This window comes from Pan troglodytes, chromosome 20 (genome assembly GCF_028858775.2).
Source record: "Pan troglodytes isolate AG18354 chromosome 20, NHGRI_mPanTro3-v2.0_pri, whole genome shotgun sequence".
Classification (NCBI taxonomy): Eukaryota; Metazoa; Chordata; class Mammalia; order Primates; family Hominidae; genus Pan; species Pan troglodytes.
Window position 1 is genome coordinate 46,460,820 of NC_072418.2, and position 22,708 is coordinate 46,483,527.

The window sequence follows — 22,708 nt, forward strand, 5'->3', positions numbered from 1 at the left end:
TTTTTTTTTTAGTAGAGACTGGGTTTCTCCAGGTTGCCCAGGCTGATCTTGAACTCCTGGGCTCAAACAACCTGCCTGCCTCAGCCTCCCAAAGTGTTGAGATTACAGGCGTGAGCCACCGCTCCTGGCCTACTATCTCCATTTTATACTTGGGGATACAAGCTGAGGAGGACAAATGCACCCAAGGTTGGCTGGGCACAGAGGCTCAGGCCTGTAATCCCAGCACTTTGGGAAGCCGAGGCAGGTGGATTGCTTGAGATCAGGAGTTCAAGGCCAGCCTGGGCAACATGGAGAAACCCCATCTCTACTAAAAATACAAAAATTATGCCAGGCGTGGTGGCACACACCTGTCATCTCAGCTACTCCAGAGGCTGAGGCAGGAGGATCTCTTGAGCCCAGGAGGTCGAGGCTGCAGTGAGTCTTGAATGTGCCACTGCACTCCAGCCTGGGCGACAGAGTAAGACCCCATCTCAGAAAAAAAAAAAAATGTAGCCAACATCTACACATGTTGTAAGTGGTAAAATGCAGGCTTCATTCTCTCAAAAGTCCATGTTCTTAACCATTGCGTATACTGTCACTACAAGCCAGGAAGTACCCAAAAGATCATTCTAAATGATAGTAACTTTAATGGTGAACACTGATAGGCCATGTGCCAGGCACTCACACACATTGACTCATCAGAGCATCACAACACCCCATTATTATTCCTTCCATTTTAGAGATAAGAAAACTGAGGCCTAGAGAAGTGAAGTAACTTACCCCAGGGCTAAGTGGGAAGTGGCTCAAAAGCAAGCCGGTGTTCTAATCCAAGGTGATGAGAAGACCTGCCCCAGAGAGCTGTGTTTGTTTTTGATCTTGTGAGTTAGAAATCTTGTGGGCTCCCGGGCTGGGCGCGGTGGCTCACACCTGTAATCCCAGCACTTTGGGAGGCCGAGGCTGGTGGATCACGAGGTCAGGAGATCAAGATCATATTGGCTAACACGGTCAAACCCTGTCTCTACTAAAAATATGAAAAAATTAGCCGGGCATGGTGGCACGCGCCTGTAGTCCCAGCTACTTGGGAAGCTGATATAGGAGAATCGCTTGAACCCGGGAGGCAGAGGTTGCAGTGAGCCGAGATCGTGCCACTGCACTCCAGCCTGGGCAATGGAGGGAGACTCCATCTCAAAAAAAAAAAGAAAAGAAAAAGAAAACAAATCTTGCAGGCTCCCTGGCCTCTCCATAGGACCAGAACTCCACCCCTTTCGGCCCAGAAACCCAATTGGTTCCCCCAGAAAATAGGTAGAAGTCAGACTCACATTAAAAAAAGTTTTATTTAGGGTGCTCCAGGGAATGCGGTAGGAAAGGAGAGGTGCGGTGTCATTGCCGCCCTCTCCTCCCACCTAGTGCATTAATAGTGGATGGGAGCATCTGATAGAAGTGAGATCAGGCAGTGGGTGTCTGCACCCCACAGCGCATGTTGGCTGGAACAGCAAAGTCTGAAAGGAAGAAATCAAGGTTAAAACTAAGGGGCCTAGGTAGAGTTCCAGGCCCCACTGGAGACCCAGAAATCCTAGGAACCTTTCCTCTTCAGGAAACTAGAGTTTTGGTCCTGAGCCTACTCCTTCCCTCAGACCCAGGAGTCCAGTACCCCAGCCCCTCTTCCCTCAGACCCAGGAGCCCAGGCCCCCAGCCCCTCCTCCCTCAGACCCAGGAGTCCAGTCCCCCAGCTCCTCCTCCCTCAGACTCAGGAGTTCAGACCCCCAGCCCCTCCTCCCTCAGACCCAGGAGTCCAGTCCCCCAGCCCCTCCTCCCTCAGACTCAGGAGTTCAGACCCCCAGCCCCTCCTCCCTCAGACCCAGGAGTCCAGGCCCCCAGCCCCTCCTCCCTCAGACCCAGGAGCCCAGGTCCCCAGCTCCTCCTCCCTCAGACCCAGGAGTCCAGGCCCCCAGTTCCTCCTCCCTCAGACCCAGGAGCCCAGGCCCCCAGCCCAGCCCCTCCTCCTTCAGACCCAGGAGTCCAGGCCCCCAGCTCCTCCTCCCTCAGACCCAGGACCCCAGGCCCCCAGCCCCTCCTCCCTCAGACTCAGGAGCCCAGGGCCCCAGCCCAGCCCCTACTCCCTCAGAGCCAGGAGTCCAGGCCCCCAGCCCCTACTGCCTCAGACCCAGGAGTCCAGTCCCCCAGCCCCTCCTCCCTCAGACCCAGGAGTCCAGGCCCCCAGCCCCTCCTCCCTCAGACCCAGGAGTCCAAGCCCCCAGCCCCTCCTCCCTCAGACCCAGGAGTCCAAGCCCCCAGCCCCTCCTCTCTCAGACCCAGAAGTCCAGGTCCCCAGCTGCTCACCTATCTGCTGAGGTTTAGGCAAGTTCAGGTTGCCCATGATTTTGACAAACTCCTCACAGCTGAGGGTGAGCCGAGGGTTCAGAGTCCTCTCCTCCTCCACGGTGGACACTGTGAACCCTAGGGGCCAAGGGAGGGGAAGGAAAGTCAAGGAGTCCAGTGCCTCAGGCCTCTCAGAACTACATTTCCCAGGAGGCCTTGGGTGGCTCTCTGGCAGGGGCCTCTCTGGCAGGGGCTCTTCCCAGAATATTCCTAAAATTGCTTTCCCTCCTCCATGGACACTATGGGAAATTTAGTTTTCCCCCAGTTCCCTAAGCTCCACAAGTAAGGCCCAGGAAAACCCATGCCCTGCAGAATTCTAGGCATCTGGCAGTCACATAGTTTCTACATCCACACACAGCAGGCTCAAGCACTTTATCTTTTTTTTTTTTTTTTTTTTTGAGACAGGGTCTTGCTGTGTCACCCAGGCTGGAATATAGTGGTACGATCATAGCTCACTGCAGCCTCAACCTCCCAGGCTCAAGCAATCCTCCTACCACAGCCTCCCAAGTAGCTGGCAGCATGCCACAATGCCTGGCTAATTTCTTGTATTTTGTAGAGGCAGGGTTTTGCCATGTTACTCCAGCTGGTCTCGAACTCACTCCTGGGCTCAAACGAGCCTCCTGCCTTGGCCTCCCAAAGTGCTAGGATTACAAGTGTGAGCCCCCTTGCCCAGTCTCAAAGACTTAATTTTTTTTGGCCAGAGAAATTTCTGAGACTGGTCGTCTTCATGCCCTACAAGGATTACAGAGATTTACACTCCACTTTCAAAGTTATGTACGCCCCACACCTCTTCCAGGAAGCCCTCACCATGGTAATCGTGAGCAGGGTAGATCAGACAGTCTCCTGGAAGTGTGAAGATCTTTTCATGGACCGAGTGGTACAAGGTCTTGGCACAGCCTGGGGAAGGAAAGATCAGAGGTCAGTGGATCAACAGGACAGAAGACTCTAACCCCTTCCTTCAAGAAAAGGGTAGGAGGATAAAATCACTATAGCTAAACCCTCTCCTTCGTGTCCTGCCAATATCCCTTTGTCTAAGTAGAGAACAGGGAAAGGCATTCTAGGCAGATGGAACAGCATATACAAAGAATTGAGGAATGGCAAGAAATTCAGCATGGCTGTAAATAGGGTTGGAATGACACCGTGAAGCACCAAAGAGTGTCATTTGTGACCTTGGCTGTCACCCAGGGGATGTCGAGTAAGGGTTCTGAACAAAGAAGGTGGACTAGAAGGTAAGAAACTGAAGACAAAGCCGGGTGCAGTGGCTCATGCCTGTAATCCTAGCACTTTGGGAGGCTGAGGTGGGTGGACTACCTGAGGTCAGGAGTTCGAGACCAGCCTGGCCAACATGACAAAACCCTGTCTCTACTAAAAATACAAAAATTAGCCAGGCATGGTGACCCATGCCTGTAATCCCAGCTATTCGGGAGGCTGAGGCAGGAGAATTGCTTGAACCCAGGAGGCGGAGGTTGCAGTGAGCCAAGATCACACCACTGCCCTCCAGCCTGGGAGATAGAGTGCGGCTCTGTCTCAAGAAAAAAAAAAAAAAGGCTGGGCGCAGTGGCTCACGCCTGTAATCCCAGCACTTTGGGAGGCCGAGGTGGGTGAATCACAAAGTCAGGAGATCGAGACCATCCTGGCTAACATGGTAAAACCCTGTCTCTACTAAAAATACAAAAAAATTAGCCTGGCGTGATGGCGGGTGCCTGTAGTCCCAGCTACTTGGGAGGCTGAGGCAGGAGAATGGCGTGAACCCAGGAGGCGGAGCTTGCAGTGAGCCAAGATTGCACCACTGCACTCCAGCCTGGGCGACAGAGCGAGACTCCGTCTCAAAAAACAAGAAGAAGAAGAAAGAAACTGCAGACATGAGGACATGAGGCCCAGGAGGAGAGTGTAAAGCCATGGTCCCCACAAGCAGCTCTGAGTCCTAAGTAGGGGGCAAACCTCTATTCCACCTTGCATTTCAGCCTAAATCCTTCAGCTTCCTGACTGTACTGTGAATGGATAAATGGGACATTGGGAGCCTTGGAGAGAAAAAGACAGAGACTGAGATGCAGAGATAAGGAGAGAGGGAAGAGGGAGGAAGAGGCCTGGGGATGTGGCTTCCACGGCCATCTCATCATGGCTTCTGTCTTTCCCTCTCATCCAGCCTCACCTCTCCCCACAAGGCAGCTAAATTCCAGGCCTAGTGTTAACCCCACATTCACACACATGCTCAAAGGATGGCCCAACCCTGAGATTCTGAAACTATACTCGCTTTCTACAGGGAAGCTCCTAAATCTAACTGCCCCTAGCAGCTAGACTCCAAATGGATCATTCATTGCTCCCTGGCAATTAAACCGCTGGCTTTAACAACTTCTTTTTTTATCTTTTTTTTTTTTTTTTTTTGAGATGAAGTCTCACTCTGTCACCCAGGCTGGAGTGCAGTGGCGCAATCTTGGCTCACTGCAACCTCCGCCTCCTGGGTTCAAGTAAATCTCTGCCTCAGCCTCCCGAGTAGCTGGGACTACAGGCACCCACCACCATGGCCAGCTAATTTTTGTATTTTTAGTAGAGACGGGGTTTCACCATCTTGGCCAGGCTGGTCTTGAACTCCTGACCTCATGATCCATCTGCCTCGGCCTCCCAAAGTGCTGGGATTATAGGCGTGAGCCACCATGCCCAGCCCTTTGTTTTTTTTTTTTTTTTTTAGCTATATTTGTTTCTTAGAGAGGGAGTCTCACTATGTTGCCCAAGCTGGGCTCAAATAGGTAACTAACACACCCCTGAATCTAACTGTCCCCCAACAGCTAAGCCCCTGAATCTAACTCTTCCCATACTCTAGCATGGGGGTCCTTAACCCTGGGTACCGGTCCGTGGTCTGTTAGGAACTGGGCTGTGCAGAAAGTGGTGAGCGGTGGGTGAGTGAGCAAAGCTTCATCTGTAGTTACAGCCGCTCCCCATCACTCCCGTTACCACCTGAGCTCTGCCTCCTGTCAGATCCGCAGCAGCATTAGATTCTCATAGGAGCACAAACTCTATTGCGAACTGCACATGCGAGGGATCTAGGTTGCGTTCTCCTTATGAGAATCTAATGCCTGATGATCTGTCACTATCTTCCGTCTCTCCCAGATGGGACCATCTAGTTGCAGGAAAACAAGCTCAGGACTCCCACTGATTCTACATGATGGTGAGTTACATAATTATTTCATTATCTATTGCAATGTAATAATAAAGTGCACAATAAATGTAATGCATTTGAATCCCCAAAACTATGCCCTGCCATGGTCCATGGAAAAATTGTCTTCCACGAAACCGGTCCCTGGTGCCAAAAAGGTTGGGGACCACTGTTCTAGCAGGTAAACTCCTTGAATTTAATACTGAAGCCCCCTAAAAGTCTAATGTCCATCCATTCATTCTTGTAACAGATACTTCAACACTTGACACACACGTAACTATATGAAGATCTTGGGCTGGATAAAGGAGCTGGTCACCTTGCTGGAAGTCTGTCCGCCCACACCCACGGATCAACAGGGCATCTCCAGTGAAGGCCATGCTGTGGTCATTCAGGACGAAGGTGACACAGCCTGGGGTGTGGCCAGGGCTGGCCCTGGTCTCCAACGCCTGGCAGGGGTGGAAGAGTACAGAGATAGTCACCAAGAAGCCTTCTAGATGAAACTGGCCCCCAAAGCCCCACCCTACCCCAGGGTCTTATCTAGATAAACATTTTGGTAAAAAATGTAGATTCCCAGGCTGTAATCTTATATCATCAGAGTAAACTCCAAGTGGATTAAAGATTTAAATGCATGAAAAATAAAACCACAAAGCTGTGACACACAACAACAAAAATACAAATAATATCTGACCTCTGGTTAGGAAGGTGATATGGTTTGGCTGTGTCCCCACCCAAATCTCATCTTGAATTGTAGCTCCCATAATCCTCATACGTCATGGGAGGGACCAGGCAGGAGGTAATTGAATAATGGGGGCAGGTTTTTCCCATGCTGTCTCGTGATGATGAATAAGTCTCACGAGATCTGATGGTTTTATAAAGGGCAGTTCCCCTGCACACTCTCTCTTGCCTGCCGCCATGTAAGACAGCTCTTTGCTCCTCCTTCGCCTTCCACCATGATTGTGAGGCCTCCCCAGCCATGTGGAACTATGAGTCCATTAAACCTCTTTTTCTTTATAAATGACCCAGTCTTAGGGATGTCTTTATTAGCAGCATGAGAAAAGACTAATACAGTAAATTGGTACCAGTAAAGTGGGGTGCTGCTATAAGGAGATGTGAAAATGTGACTTTGGAACTGGGTAACAAGCAGAGGTTTGAACAGTTTGGAAGGCTCAGAAGAAGACAGAAAAATGTGGGAAAGTTTGGAACTTCCTAGAGACTTGTTGAATGGCTTTGACCAATATGCTGAGAGTGATATGAACAATGAAGTCCAGGCTGACATGGTCTTACATGGAGATGAGGAACTTTTTGGGAACTGGGGTAAAGGTCACTTTTGTTATGTGTTAGCAAAGAGACTGGCAGCATTTTGCCCCTGCCCTAGAGATCTGTGGAACTTTGAACTTGAGAGAGATGATTTAGGGTACCTAGTAGAAGAAATTTCTCAGCAGGAAAGCATTCAAGAGGTGACTTGAGTGCTGTTAAAAGCATTCACTTCAGTTTTATGTATTCACAAGGATATGGTTTGGAATTGGAACCTATGTTTAAAAGGGAAACAGAGCATAAATGTTTGGAAAATTTTCAGCCTGACAATGTGATAGAAAAGAAAAACCCATTTTCTGAGGAAAAATTCAAGCCTGCTGCAGAAATTTGTATAAGTAACGAGGAGCCAAATGTTAATCACCAAGACAATGGGAAAAATGTCTCCAGGGCACGTCAGAGGTTTTCACAGCAGCCTCTCCCAACACAGGTCCAAAGGACTAGGAGAAAAAATGGTTTCATGGGCAGGGCCCATGGCCTTGCTGTTTTGTGCAGTCTCAGGACTTGGTGCCCTGCATCCCAGTCGGGGCTAAAAGGGGCCAAGTACAGCTCAGGCCATTGCTTCAGAGGGTGCAAGCCCCAAGCCTTGGTGGCTTACACGTGGTGCTGGGCCTGCTGATGAACAGAAGTCAAGAACAGAGGTTTGGGAGCCTCCAGCTAGATTTGAGAGGCTGTATGGAAATGCCTGGATGTCCAGGCAGAGGTGTGCTGCAGGGGTGAAGCCTTCATAGGGAACCTCTGCTAGGACAGTGCAGAAGGGAAATGTGGAGTGGGAGCCCCCCACAGAGAGTTCCCACTGGGGCACTGCCCCTAGTGGAGCTGTGAGAAGAGGGCCATCGCCCTCCAGAACCCAGAGTGTTAGATCCACCGACAGCTTGCACCATGTGCCTGGAAAAGCCACAGATACTCCACACCAGCCCGTGAAAGCAGCCAGGAGGGGGGCTGTACCCTGCAAAGCCAGAGGGGCAGAGCTGCCCAAGACCATGGGAACCCACCTCTTGCATCAGCATGACCTGGATTTGAGACATGGAGTAAAAGATCTTTTTGGAGCTTTAAGATTTGACTGCCCCACTGGATTTAGGACTTGCACGGAGCCTGCAGCCCCTTCATTTTGGCCAATTTCTTCCATTTAGAATGGATGTATTTACCCAATCCCTGGATCCCACTGTATCTATGAAATAACTAAACTTGCTTTTGATTTTACAGCCCCATAGGTGGGAGGGACTTGCCTTGTCTCAGATGAGACTTTATTTTGTTGTTGATTTTTTTTTTTTTTTTTTGGAGACAGAATCTCACTATGTCACCCAGGCTGGGGTGGAGTGGTGCAATCTTGGCTCACTGCAACCTCTGCTTCCCAGGTTCAACCAATTCTTGTGCCTCAGCCTCCCGAGTAGTTGAGACTACAGGCATGTGCCACCATGCCTGGCTAATTTTTGTATTTTTAGTATAGACAGGGTTTTACTATTTTGGCAAAGCTGGTCTTGAACTCCTGACCTCAGCTGATCTGCCTGCCTTGGCCTCCCAAAGTGCTGAGATAACAGGTGTGAGCCACCATGCCTGGCCTCAGATGAGACTTTGGACTGTGGACTTTTGAGTTAATGGTGAAATGAGTTGAGACTTTGGGGGACTGTTGGGAAGGTATGATTGGTTTTGAAATGTGAGGACATGAGATTTGGGAGTGACCAAAGTGGAATGATATGGTTTGGCTGTGTCCCCACCCAAATCTCATCTTGAATTATAGCTCCCATAATCCCCATGGGTTGTGGGAGGGAGCCGGTGGGAGGTAATTGAATCATGGGGGTGGGTTTTTCCCATGCTATTCTCATGATAGTGAATAAGTCTCACAAGATCTGATGATCTTACAAACGGCAGTTCCCCTGCACACGCTTTCTTACCTGTCGCCATGTAAGCCATGCCTTCACTCCTGTTTTGCTTTCCACCATGATTGGGAGGCCTCCCAAGCCAGGTGGAACTGTGAGCCCACTAAACCCCTTTTTCTTTATAAATGACCCAGTCTTGGGTATGTCTTTTTTTTTTTTTTTTTTTTTTTGAGACAGAGTCTTGCTCTGTCACCCAGGCTGCAGTGCAGTGGTGCAATCTTGGCTCACTGCAACCTCTGCCTCCCCAGTTCAAGCAATTCTCCTGCCTCAGCCTCCTGAGTAGCTGGGATTACAGGCATGTACCACCACACCTGGCTAATTTTTATATTTTTAGTAGAGATGGGGATTCACCATGTTGGTCAGGCTGGTCTCAAACTCCTGACCACGTGATCCGCCTGCCTTGGCCTCCCAAAGTGCTGGGATTACAGGCATGAGCCACCACACCCAGCCTTCAGGTATGTCTTTATTAGCAGCATGAGAACAGACTAATACAGAAGGGATATTCAAATGTGATACCTAAAGTGATAAATCATTAAGGAAAAGATCAGTCAGAAGGTTCTGAATGGCAGCAACACCATAAACAAAATCTAAAGAGAACCAATATGCTGGGAAAATATATTTGTAACATACACATACCACACAGTGGTCAATATACTTAATATACAAACAGATCTTGCAAACCAATTTTAAAAAGGTAAGCACACTAATATAAAAATGGAATACCCAACAGTCATTAAAAGCAATACCGTTGAAATAAAATTCAATGTTTTACACTTTTAAAAATAAAAAATAGGCAGTGGTGGCTGGGCACTGTGGCTCATACCTGTAATCCCAGCACTTTGGGAGGCCGAGGTGGGCAAATCACCTGAGGTCAGGAGTTCGAGACCACCCCGGCCAATGTGGTGAAACCCCATCTCTACTAAAAATACAAAAATTAGCCAGGCATGGTGGCACATGCTTGTAATCCCAGCTACTTGGGAAGATGAGGCAGGAGAATTGCTTTAACCCGGGAGGCAGAGGTTGCAGTGAGCCAAGATTGCACCATCACACTCCAGCCTGGATGACAAGAGCAAAACTCCGCCTTAAAAAAAAAAAAAAAAGACAGTGAAAAGGTAGCCCTCAGAGTGGAAAATGATATTTACAAACATAAACAGTAGTCCTTCCTTATCCGCAGGGGATACCTCCAAGAACCCAGTGGATATCTGAAACCTCAGATAGTACAAACCCTATAAATACTGTTTTGTTTTGTTTTGTTTTGGACGGAGTCTGGCTCTGTCACCCAGGCTGGAGTGCAATGGCATGATCCTGGCTCACTGCCACCTCCCCCTCCTGGGTTCAAGTGATTCTCCTGCCTCAGCCTCTCAAGTAGCTAGGGTTACAGGTGCCCACCACCATGCCCAGATAATTTTTGTATTTTTTTAGTAGAGACAGGGTTTCACCATGTTGGTCAGGCTGGTCTCAAGCTCCTGACCTCAGGTGATTCACCCGCCTCAGGCTCCCAAAGTGCTGGGATTACAGGCGTGAGCCACCGTGACCGGCCAATCTATGTTTTTTTTTCATCTGATAACCAAGAAGGCTACTAAGTGATTAACGAATGGGTAACATACTCTTATACAGCACAGATACACTGGACGTAGGGATAATTCATGTCCTGAGTGGGATGGTGTGAGATTATATCATGCTACTCAGAACGATGTACAATTTAAAACTTACTAATTGTTTATCTCTGGAATTTTCCATTGAGTATCTTCAGGCTATGGTTGACCACAGATAACTAAAACCACAGAAAGTGAAACCACAGGTAAAGGAGTTGTACTGGATCCAACAAAGTTCTTGGATCCGGAATATATAAAGATCATCTACAAATCAAAATTACTGGGCAGTTTCTACTAAAGCTAAATCTACACATACCCTGTGGCTCAACCCTTGGTATACATGTGGTCCTTGACTTAAGATGGTCTGACTTATGATTTTTTTTTTTTAAACCAGAGTCTCACTCTGTCACCCAGGCTGGAGTGCAGTGGTGCGATCTCGACTCACTGCAACCTCCACCTCCCGGGTTCAAGCGATTCTCCTGCCTCAGCCTCCTGAGTAGCTGGGATTACAGGCACCCACCATCACACCTGGCTAATTTTTGTCTTTTTAGTAGAGATGGGGTTTCACCACATTGGCCAGGCTGGTCTCAAACTCCTGACCTCAAATGATCCGCCTGCCTCATCCTCCCAAAATGCTGGGATTACAGGTGTGAGTCAGCCACCATGCCTGGCTTTTCTTTCTTTCTTTCTTTCTTTTTTTTTTTTTTTTCAGATAGAGTCTCTCTCTGTCGCCCAGGCTGCGGAGTGCAGTGGCATGATCTCAGCTCACTGCAACCTCAGCCTCCTGGGTTGAAGTGATTCTTGTGTCTCAGCCTTCTGAGTAGCTGGGATAACAGGCACGCATCACTGTGTCTAGCTAATTTTTGTACTGTTATTTAGTAGAGACGAGGTTTCATCATGTTGACCAGGCTGGTCTTGAACTCCTGGCATCAAGCAATCTGCCCACACTAGCCTCCCAAAGTGTTGGGATTACAGGTGTGATGTGCCCGATGACTAACAATTTTTTGACTTTACAATAATGTGAAAGTGATACATTTTATTTCTTTCTTTCATTTGTCTTTTTTTTTCTTCAGTAAAGATGGGCTCTCACTATGTTGACCAGCCTGGTCTTGAACTCCTGGCCTCAAGCAATCCTCCCATCTCAGCCTCTCAATGTGCTGGGATTACAGGCATGAGCCACTGCACCAAGCCAAAAGTGATACACTTTCAATAGAAATCATATTCCATGCACCCATACAGCTATTCTGTTTTTCACTTTCAATTCAGTATTCAATAAATTACATGAGATATTCAACACTCTTGTATAAAATACAAGGCTTTGTGTTAGATGAGTTTGCCCAACTGTAGGCTAATGTAAATGTTCTGAGCACTTTAAGGTAAAGTAGGCTAACCTATAATGTTCAGTAGGTTAAATGTATTAAATGCGGCCAGGCACGGTGGCTCACGCCTGTAATCCCAGCACTTTGGGAGGCTGAGGCAGGTGGATCACAAGGTCAGGAGTTCGAGACCAGTCTGGCCAACATAGTGAAACACTGTCTCTACTAAAAATATAAAAATTAGCTGGGTGTTATGGTGTGCACCTGTAATCCCAGCTACTCAGGAGGCTGAGGCAAGAGAATCGCGTGAACCCGGGAGGCAGAAGTTGCAGTGAGCCAACATCGCACCACTGTACTACAGCCTGGGCAACACAGTGAGGCTCCATCTTGGAAAAAAACATATATATGTATAAAATGCATTTTTTTAAAGACAGGGCCTCACACTGTACCCAGGCTGGAGTACAGTGGCGCAATCATATCTCACTGCTGCCTGGAACTCCCAGGCTCAAGCGATCCTCCCACACCAGCCTTTCCAGTAGCCGGGACTATAGGCGCACCACCATGCCTGGCTAATTTGTTTTTAATTTTTTGTAGAGACAGGGTCTTGCAGTGTTGCCCAGGCTGGTCTCAAATACCTGGGCTCAAACTATCCTCCCACCTCAGCCTCCCAAAGTCCTGGGATTACAGGCATGAACCACTGTGCCCAGCCTATTATTATTATTATTTTTTTTTTTTTTTGAGACGGAATCTCGCTCTGTCGCCCAGGTTGGAGTGCAGTGGCATGAACTCAGCTCACTGCAAGCTCCGCCTCCCGGGTTCACGCCATTCTCCTGGCTCAGCCTCCCGAGTAGCTGGGACTACAGGCGCCCACCATCACACCCAGCTAATTTTTTTTGTATTTTTCAGTAGAGACGGGGTTTCACCGTGTTAGCCAGGATGGTCTCCATCTCCTGACCTCATGATCCGCCCACCTCGGCCTCCCAAAGTGCTGGGATTATAGGCATGAGCCACCGCGCCTGGCCTTATTATTATTAACTAATACAAAAATATCTACAATCTACTTCAGTTCATAGGAAAGAAAAGTTTTAATAAGACAAATTAAATGACACACCATGAGGAAACAGTCGAACACGTCTAGAATGTGGAATATTTTAGAAGACAGCATGTCAGGAAGCTTCAAAAGTCAATACCCTGGAGGGCCAAGCACAGTGGCTGATGCCTGTAATCCTAGCACTTTGGGAGGCCGAGGCAGGTAGATTACTTGAGGTCAGGAATTTGAGACCAGACTGGTGAACATGGTGAAACCCCATCCATACTAAAAATACAAAAATTAGCCGAAGCCGGGCACGGTGGCTCGCCTAATCGCGACACTTTGGGAGACCAAGGCAGGTGGATGACCTGAGGTCAGGAGTTCAAGATCAGCCTGGCCAACATGGTGAAACCCCGTCTCCACTAAAAATACAAATATTAGTCAGGCGTGGTGGTGATGTCTGTAATCCCAGCTACTCGGGAGGCTGAGGCAGGAGAATTGCTTGAACCCAGGAAGCAGAGGCTGCAGTGAGCTGAGATCACGCCACTGCACTCCAGCCTGGGTGACAGAGTGAGACTCCGCCTCAAAAAAAAAATTAGCCAAGCATGCCAAGCGTGGTGGCACATGCCTATAGTCCCAGCTACTGGGGAGGCTGAGGCAGTAGAATTGCTTGAACTTGGGAGGCAGAGGTTACAGTGAGCAGAGATCATGCCACTGCATTCCAGCCTGAGTGACAGAGCGACACTCCGTCTCAAAAAAAAAAACAAAAAACAAAAGTCAATATCCTCAGCTTGGGTGACAGAGCGAGACTCTGTCTCAAAAAAAAAAGTCAATATCCTGGGGCAAAAGGATATGAAACTGTTCTAGATCCAAAAAGATTTTTGATAAATAAAAAATAATAAATAAATAATAAAAAAGAAAACAAAACAAAAAGAAAAGAAGGAAAAAGAAAACACATACACACACACAAAAGAGACTAAATAGACATAATGGCCAAACACTAAGCTCAATTGTATCCTGGTTCCTAAAAACAGCCGTAGGCTGGGCACTGTGGCTCACACCTATAATTACAGCACTTTGAGTCACCGAGAGGGGAGGATCATTTGAGCCCAGGAGATTGAGGCCAGCCTGGGCAACATGGTGAGATCCTATCTCTACCAAAAAAAGAAAGAAAAAAGAAAAAAAAAGCTGTAAAAATTATTCCTAGGGTAATTGGAGACATCTGAACACAGCTGAATATTTAATAATGATATAAAGTTACTGCATATTGGCCGGGCGTGGTGGCTCACGCCTCTAATCCCAGTACTTTGGGAGGCCGAGACGGGCAGATCACGAGGTCAGGAGATCGAGACCATCCTGGCTAACATGGTGAAACCCCGTCTCTACTAAAAATACAAAAAACAAAATTAGCTGGGCGTGGTGGTGGGCGTCTGTAGTCCCAGCTACTCGGGAGGCTGAGGCAGGAGAATGGCATGAACCCGGGAGGCGGAGCTTGCAGTGAGCCGAGATCGCACCACTGCACTCCAGCCTGGGCGACAGAGCGAGACTCTTGTCTCAAAAAAAAAAAAAAAAAAAAAGGTTACTGCATATTTTGTTAGACGTGACAAAGGTTTTGTAAAAGAGGAAGTCTCAAAGTATAGCCTAGAGAACCCTGACACTCTGCAAAATCAAAACTATTTTTGGACTTTTTGCCCATTTTCACTCGCATTCCCCAAAAACATTTGGGGGAGAGGGGCGCGGTTCTAAAAGTTTCATGACCTATAGTGACATAATTGCTCTGATGGCTGATGAAATTTGTGCTTGTGTTTTTTTTTTTTTTTTTTTTGAGACAGTCTTGCTCTGTGGCCCAGGCTGGAGTGCAGTGGCGCGATCTCGTCTCACTGCAACCTCTACCTCCTGGGTGTTCAAGTGATTCTCATGCTTCAGCCTCCTGAGTAGCTGGGATTACAGGAGCGTGCCACCATGCCCGGTTAATTTTTGTATTTTTAGTAGGGACGGGGTTTCGTCATGTTGGCCAGGCTGATCTCAAACTCCTGACCTCGGGTGATCCGCACACCTCGGCTTCCCAAAGTGCCAGGATTACAGGCGTGAGCCACCGCGCCCGGCCTGTGCTTGTGTATTGTTATATTTTGTACTATTATTTCAATGTAGATTTTTAAAAATTCAAAATAAGAAACTGTGGGTGGGGAACATATAACATCTTGACCTAAAGCAGCCTTCATTGTCCCTGAAACTTGTCGAGTGATTTCCGCAACAGCCCAGCCTGCCTAACCCCAGATTCTTTCAACAAATTCATTCTTCCCTTCCATGGTGCATCATGTCCGTGACACATCCCCAGAGCTTTTCTTTCATCTGTTGCCTGCAGCAGCTAAACCTGAAACTACCCCCATCAAAGAAACATAATCCAGAAGGAATCCTGTAAAGCATTCAGCTTGCTGGCCTTGGAGTTCCCACGGCCTACACTGCCCCCTGGTGGCAAGTAAGCTCTAAGCTTCTTTTCCATTTGGTTCCCAAGTTCTTTCCCTTCATTACTCAAAACTATAGTAAACCCCTCTTATCTGCCTGGGATACATTTCAAGACCCGGAGTGGATGCCTAAAACCGCAGATAGTACAGAACCCTACACACTATGCTTTTTCCTATACATACGCGCCTATGATAGAGTTTAATTTATAAATTAGGCACATTAATAAATCAATAATAACTAATAATAAAATAGAACAATTACAGCAAGGCATGATGGTGCACGTCTGTAGGCCCAGCTACTTGGGAGGCTGAGGCGGGAGGATCGCCTTAGCCAGGGTTCAATACCAGCCTGGACAACATAGCGAGACCCCCACCCAAACAAACAAACAAAAAAGAATAGGTCGGACACAGCAGCTCAAACCTGTAATCTTAGCACTTCGGGAGGTCAAGGCAGGTGGATCACTTGAGGTCAGGAGTTCGAGACCAGCCTGGCCAACATGGTGAAACCCCATCGCTACTAAAAATATTTTAAAAATCAATTAGCTGGGTGTGGTGGCACTCGCCTGTAAATCCAGCTACTGCTACTCGGGAGGCTGAGGCAAGAGAATCGCTTGAACCCAGGAGGCAGAGGTTGCAGTAAACCGAGATTATGCCACTGTACGCCAGCCTGGGCAACAGAGTGAGACTCCATCTCAAAAGAAAAAAAGATGGAGTGATGGATGGTTAGAGATGTGCATTGTAAAAAAAAATTTTAAGCCTGGTGCAGTGGCTCACTCTAATCCCAGCACTTTGGGAGGCCAAGGAGGGAGGATTGCCTGAGCCCAGGAGGTCGAGGCCAGCCTGGGCAATGTGGCAAAACTCTGTCTTTACAAAAAACACAAAAACTAGCCAGGAGTGGTGGTGCACACCTGTAGTTCCAGCTATTTGGAAGCCTGAGGCAGGAGGATCGCTTGAGCCAGGAGGTTGAGGCTGCGGTGAGCTATGATTGCACCACTGCACTCCAGCCTGGATGACAAAGTGAGACCCTGTCTCAAAAAAAAAAAATTTTTTTTCAGCTTTTCTCTATGCTTGAAATTTTTCATAATAAAATGTTGGAAGAAAAATTACTCGTTTCACAATTTTAAAAGGAGGAAGTATTGAAACCCACACTTGAGCCACATAAGAATCAATGATGGAGCTTTTAAAACATGCCAATTCCTTGTGTCCACCCAGAACAATTAAATCAGACTCTCTGATTCTAAGGGACCTGGGGGATCAGTGTTTTCAGCAGTACTTCTCTAAGCCAGCGTATTTAACAGCAAACCTAACTTTCTGATTCGGCCACCCTGTGGCAGCTAAGATGTTCACTTCTCAATCAGTTTATTAAAAAAAGAAAACTCGGGCCAGGTGCGGTGGCTCACACCTGTAATCCCAGCATTTTGGGAGGCTGAGGCACGCAGATCACTTGAGGCCAGGAGCTCACGACCAGCCTGGCAGTATGGCGAAACCCCATCTCTAATAAAAACATAAAATTTAGCCAGATGTGGTGGTGCGCACCTGTAATCCCAGCTACTGGAGAGGCTGAGGCAGAAGGATCACCGAAAGGCGGAGGTTGCAGTGAGCCGAGACTGCGCCACTGCACTCTAGCCTGGGCGACAGAGTGAGGCTCTGTCTCAGAAAAAAAAGAATTGCTCCTGTTTTGGCGATCCACTGCCTTGTAGCGTCATCATGTATTAAACAGTCCCCTGCTGTGTACTTTGTCCCCTGCCCTACACCCCTGCTGTCTTTTGTGCACATGAGCAAGGGTGTCTCTGGGCTTCACACCTAGAAGGGGAACCTCTGGGTTGGAAACCCTGAAGGCAGCCAGCTAATCCTTGAAACAGCCTCAAGAGGAAGGTGCTGTGATAAACCCTGTGTTTTAGCGCAGGGAACTGAGGCTCCCAGAGGGAGGCAGAGGTTGCAGTGAGCCAAGATTGTGCCACTGCACTCCAACATGGGGGACAGAGTGAGACTCTGTCTCTAAAAAAAAAAAAGAAAGAAAGAAAGAAAGAAAACTCATTCTACAATGAAACCACTTAAATTTGTCCCACCTTTTGTGTAAGATGAACAACCAGTTCAAGAAACTGGGAGTTTCTATGAAAATTAAACATTTGTCGACTCAGTGACCCAGAAAGTCCAGTCCTTAGAATTCAAGACAATGTTCCCCAAGATATTAGCAGAAGAATTTTCATAGCAGCATTATTCGTGGTAGCCAAAAACTGAATAATCAGAAGGAAAATGGGGTGTAGTGGCTCATGCCTGTAATTCACTTTGTACTTTGGGAGGCTGAGGCAGGAGGATCGCTTGAGCCTAGGAGCCACCACAACCTGCCCATTTTGTAGGGCAAAAATTATGGCCAGTGGACCACATTTGGCCTGCCATCTGTTTTTATAAGGCCTGTAAGCTAAGAATCATTTTAACTTCTTTTCACATTGGAAACTATCAAAGTAACATGTAAAAACTAGATGGGGCTCACACCTGTAATCCCAACACTTTGGGAGGCCGAGGCAGGAGGGTTGCTTGAGGCCTGGAGTTCGAAACCAATCTGAGCAACACAGCAAGACTCAGTCTCTACAAAAAATTGTTTAAAAATTAGCTGGGCATGGTGGCATATGCCCATAGTCCCAGCTACTCAGGAGGCTGCGGGAGGAGGATCACTTGAGCCCAGGAGTTGGAGGCTGCAATGAGCTATGCTCATGCCAGTGCATACCAGCTTGGGCAATAGAACAAGAGCTGTCTCAAAAAAAATTTTTTAAAAACCTATATGAAATCCAAATTTTATTTTCTATTTTTATTTTTTATTTTATTTTATTTATTTATTTTTTTTGAGATGGAGTTTTGCTCTTGTCACTCATGCTGGAGTGCAATGGCACCATCTGGGCTCACTGCAACCTCCACCTCCCGGGGGAGGTTCAAGCGATTCCCCTGCCTCAGCCTCCTGAGTAGCTGGGAATACAGGCACACCCCACCACGCCCAGCTTATTTTGTATTTTTAGTAGAGATGGGGTTTCACCATGTTGGTCAGGCTGGTCTCGAACTCCTGACCTCAGGTGATCTACCCACCTCAGCTTCCCAAAGTGCTGGGATTACAGGCATGAGCCTGGCCTGAAATCCAAATGTAGAGCCCACAAATAAAGTCTTATTAGAACACAGCCACGCCTATTCATTTATGCAGTGTCTGTGGCTGCTTTCATGCCACAGTAAGAGAGCTGAGTAGCTGTCACAGAGACCCTACTACCTGTAAAAACTGAAAATATTTACTATCTGGTCCTTCACAGAAAAAGGTGGCCAACTGCTGCTCTCTAGCAATAAGAAGGAAAGAACTCCAAGTATAAACCAACATCATGTAGAGTGGAAAAAAGGCCAGACACAAAAGAGTACACTGTATAAGTCCTGTTTATAATGTCAGAACAGGCAAAACCGGCCTGTGGTTAAATGCATCAGAAGAATGGTGCCTTAGGAGGGCGGTCATTGGCCAGAAAGGGAGGCAAGGAAGACTTCTGGGGTGATGGGCAAGTTCTGTATCGGGATCTGGGTAAGTACTCATACACATGTACAATATGTGGACTCACTTCATTCCATGAATGTTAACAACTCGGTTTTGTTTGTTTGTTTGTTTGTTGAGACGGAATCTCGCTTTGTCACCCAGGCTGGAGTGCAGTGGTGCGATCTTGGCTCACTGCAACCTCTGCCTCCCGGATTCAAGCAATTCTCCTCCTGCCTCCTCAGCCTCCTGAGTAGCTGGGATTACAGGTGCCTCACCACCATACCACTTAATTTTTGTATTTTTAGTAGAGACAGGGTTTCACCATGTTGGCCAGGCTGATCTCGAACTTCTGACCTCAAGTGATCCGCCCACCTCAGCCTCTCAACGTACTGGAATTACAGGCATGAGCCACCACACCCAGGCTAACAATTCATTTTTTTAAAGTAGAAGGAAAAATAAAGGAGAGAAAAATGGACCCCCATCTCCAAAATCTCAGACAAGCCAGGCATGGTGGCTCACGCCTATAATCCCAGCACTCTGGGGAGGTCGAGGTGTGCAGATCACCTGAGGTCAGGAGTTTGAGACCAGCCTGGCCAACATGGTGAAACCCTATCTCTACTAAAAATACAAAAATTAGCCAGACATGGTGGCACATGCCTGGAATCCCAGCTATTTGGGAGGCTGAGACAGCAGAATCGCTTGCGCTCAGGAGGCAGAGGCTGCAGTGAACTGAGAGCTTGCCATTGCACTCCAGCCTGGGTGACAGAGCAAGACTGTCTCAAAAAAATAAATAAAAATGTGCCTGGGCACAGTGGCTCATGCCTGTAATCCCAACACTTTGGGAGGCCAGGGCGCGCGGATCACCTGAGATAGGGAGTTGGAGACCAGCCTGACCAATACGGAGAAACCCCGTCTCTACTAAAAATACAAAATTAGCTAGGCATGGTGGCGCATGCCTGTAATCCCAGCTACTCGGGAGGCTGAGGTTGCGCTAAGCTGAGATAGCGCCATTGCACTCCAGCCTGGGCAACAAGAGCAAAACTCCATCTCAAATAAATAAATAAATAAATAAAACAAAAAAATTCGCTGGGCTTGGTGGTGCACGCCTGTAATCCCTGCTATTTGGGAGGCTGAAACAAGAGAATCACTTGAACCCGGGAGGTGGAGGTTGCAGTAAACCAAGATCGCACCACTGCACTCTAGCTTGGGCAACAAAGTGAGACCCTGTCTCAAATTAAAAAAAAAAAAAAAAGTTGCCTAAGGCTGAGGGGGGAAAAGGGAAGGATAGGGGTGATGGCTAAGGGGTGTGGGGTCTTTTTGGAGTAATGGAAACATTTTCCAATTAATGGTAGTAATGGATGTACAACTCTGAATATACTAAAAGTCATTGAATTGTGCACTCGAAATAGATAAATTATATGGCATGTGGGTTATATCAATAAAGCTATTAAGCCTGGGCAACATAGTGAGATTACAGCTCAACAAAAAATTAAAAAATTAGCCAGGTATGGTGGCAGGTGCTTGTAGTCCCAGCTACTTAGGAGGCTGAGGCATGAGGATCACCTGAGCCCAGAAGGTCAAGGCTGCAGTAAGCTATGATCCCACCATTGCACTCCAGCCTGGGTGACAGAGCAAGACCTTTTCTCAAAAACAAACAAACAAACAACAACAACAAAAAAGGGTGGGTGCAGTGGCTCATGCCTGTAATCCCAGCACTTTCAGAGGCCCTGTAATCCTAGCACTTTAGGAGGCCAAGGTAGGAGGATCACTTGTGCCCAGTAGTTCAAGACCAGCCTGGGCAACATAACAAAACCCTGTCTCTACAAGAACATACACAAATCAGCCAGGCGTGCTGGTGCATGCTTGTGGTCCCAGCTACCAGGGAGGCTAAGGTGGGAGGATCACCTGAGCCTGGGAGGTCAAGGCTGACTGCACTCCAGCCTAGGTGACAGAGACCCAGTCTCAAATAAAAAAAAAAAAAAAAGAAAGAAAAAAAAAAAAAACACTGAAGCTAAATCTACCATAGCTAAACCCTTCGTTCATTTCAAGACATGTTTGTTAGCACCTATTATGTACAATGTACATACATGTACAATGCATTTTTGCCTGCTTCCAGAGAAAGGCTTGAAATAAAGCTTCTGTAACCATTGTAGCTGAACTCTCTTCCCACACACAGCCCTCATTTCCTCTAAACACTCTGACTCAAATGAACTGTCCCTATTTGGCAAAACTCTCTAACCTGGAGGCTGTCTTCTGTCACCTGACATTCTGTCCCCAAAGTCAGCCAAACTTTATTATACATCTTTAGCAATTGATCAGAAGAATGCCCTGCCAGCTGTTTCCCTCTCTCTGAGGGCAACTCCCCTGGCCCTCCCTCCTTCGGCCTGGTTTCAATTCTGGCCGGAAACCCGCTGGTGCCTGTGGCAAAGAAAGTGAGGAAGGCAGGAACCTTTAGACTTCCCAGTGTGAGGCAACGGCAGGGCTAGGACTAGGGTGAGGCTGTTGGTGCAAGATTTAAGGAGGCGCTCACTCACAGGTGCGGACCCTGCACTTACAGGACCCTGAGAGCGAGTGCCTCCTTAAATGTTGCACTCCAGGGTCCTCACCGTCCTTTTCCTAGTCCCGGGCTCCGGGTTCTAAGCACCCAGATGCTCCTTCCTCAAACGGAGGTTTCCGCAAGACAGGACTGGGTCTCTTTCCTTCTCAGCCCTGCCCTCAGAATTCCAGCCCCTAATCAACTTTTATGGAGATGCATGCCAGGCCAAAGGGCTGCCCCTAAGCTTTAGGAAGGAAACTCCTTAAATGCTGTTGACTTAGGAGTTCCGCCAGTGCCCCACCTGCCCAGAGCCTCTTGCCCCAGTGCCCCACCTGGGTTTATGGTGCCCCCCTCCCAGAAATATGAGCTCAGGGGTCAGAAACCCAGGTCCTGAGGTCCCTCCTCCCCAAGGACTCAGGATCCCAGGCCCCCAGTCCCCTCTTCCCTTAAGTTTAAGAAGTCCAGGCCACCACCCTCTTGGGGACCCAGCACCCAACTCACGAAGCGCCCGAAGCGGATGGAGTCTCCATCCTCAATGTGTAAGTCAGCCTGGGCCCCACTAAGGCGGGAGATGACAGACTGGCAGCCAGGAAGGAGGGAACGGAGCAGCCCCGAGCCTGTAATGTGGTCCGCGTGGCAGTGGGTATTCACTGGGAGAGAGAGGAGGGACAGGTCCGGAGGGTACAGAAAGGACCTGGGCGTCCCAGCCCAGATCCTTCTCCCTCAGACTCAGGAGTTCTGGGCCCCAGCTTCCCATTCCACTGACGCTGCAGCCCAGCCACGCTGGGATCCATGAGTTTGGTCCCCGGACTGACCAGCATACAGCAGCCGCAGCCCCAGCTCCTTGATCAGCTGGGCATCCCGAGGCGCTGTTTCCAGGACTGGGTCGATCAGAACGGCCTCCCGGGACTCTCTGTCACCCAGCAGGTACGTGAAGGTGCAGCTCACGGGCTCGAACATCTGGGAACGGGGGACCCAGGTGAGAGCGCAGAACCGGACTTCCACCCACTGGAGGCCAAGTAGTCCAGACTGACCCTATCCTCTTCCTAAGATCCAGAAGCAGAAACCCCAGCCCACTCTTTCCCCGGGAGTCGGGAGTCCGGAGCCCCACTACCTTCCCCTATCAGAACAAAAGAGTTCCAACTTTCTAACATCCCAAAATCAGGGTCCCCAGCACGTTCTTTCATAGAGGACCCAGGGGTCCGACCCCAAGCCCAGAGGCCCCCAGACCACTCACCTTTAAAGGACCCAAGAGTCCAGCCCTAAACCTCCACCCCGCTTTCCGCAAGATGCAGGCGTGGGTCCCCCCGGATCTCTCCCTATTAAGAGACCCCGGAGTTCCGTCCTTGCTGCCGCCTAGTGCCCAGCAGTCCCCTCCTAGGTCCAGCCACCCGCACCTGCCGCAGGAGGATGGGGGCTCCAGACCCGCCGCGCTGGCTCAGCTGCCGCCGGGCGACCCTCAGTACAGCCTCCGCCATCGCGCCCACTGCGGGGTCAGGAATGAGCGGAGGCCGAGCGCCTGCAGGAGCCGGGCGCTACGGCACTGACCCCGGGAAGG

General features: G+C 48.6%; 1 protein-coding gene across 4 annotated transcripts; it reads right to left on the minus strand.

The window, feature by feature from the left end:
- Positions 1 to 1,294: 1,294 nt before the first annotated feature.
- Positions 1,295 to 22,708, minus strand: ETHE1 (ETHE1 persulfide dioxygenase). 4 transcript variants are annotated; one of them, XM_016936072.3, is made up of 7 exons: positions 22,548 to 22,708; positions 21,966 to 22,110; positions 21,652 to 21,800; positions 5,829 to 5,958; positions 3,166 to 3,255; positions 2,320 to 2,436; positions 1,295 to 1,478 (listed from the first exon to the last, which is right to left on the minus strand). In XM_016936072.3, the coding sequence occupies exons 1-7, from the start codon at positions 22,626 to 22,628 to the stop codon at positions 1,426 to 1,428; spliced, it is 765 nt and encodes a 254-aa protein (XP_016791561.1). In that variant the 5' UTR covers positions 22,629 to 22,708; the 3' UTR covers positions 1,295 to 1,425. The 4 variants fall into 4 exon arrangements, with proteins under 4 accessions (XP_016791561.1, XP_016791562.1, XP_063656839.1 ...); XM_016936073.3 differs by having other exon boundaries at positions 22,388 to 22,696; XM_063800769.1 differs by lacking the exon at positions 21,652 to 21,800 and having other exon boundaries at positions 22,388 to 22,692.

Excerpts from the sequence above, each read along its gene's own strand:
- ETHE1 (XM_016936072.3), bottom strand. The coding sequence starts at position 22,628 with ATGGCGGAGGCTGTACTGAGGGTCGCCCGGCGGCAGCTGAGCCAGCGC. Across the intron at positions 3,256-5,828 it reads GCGGACAGACTTCCAGCAAG|GCTGTGCCAAGACCTTGTAC; the intron begins GTGACCAGCTCC and ends TTCCTTCCCCAG. Across the intron at positions 2,437-3,165 it reads CCCTGCTCACGATTACCATG|GGTTCACAGTGTCCACCGTG; the intron begins GTGAGGGCTTCC and ends CTTGGCCCCTAG.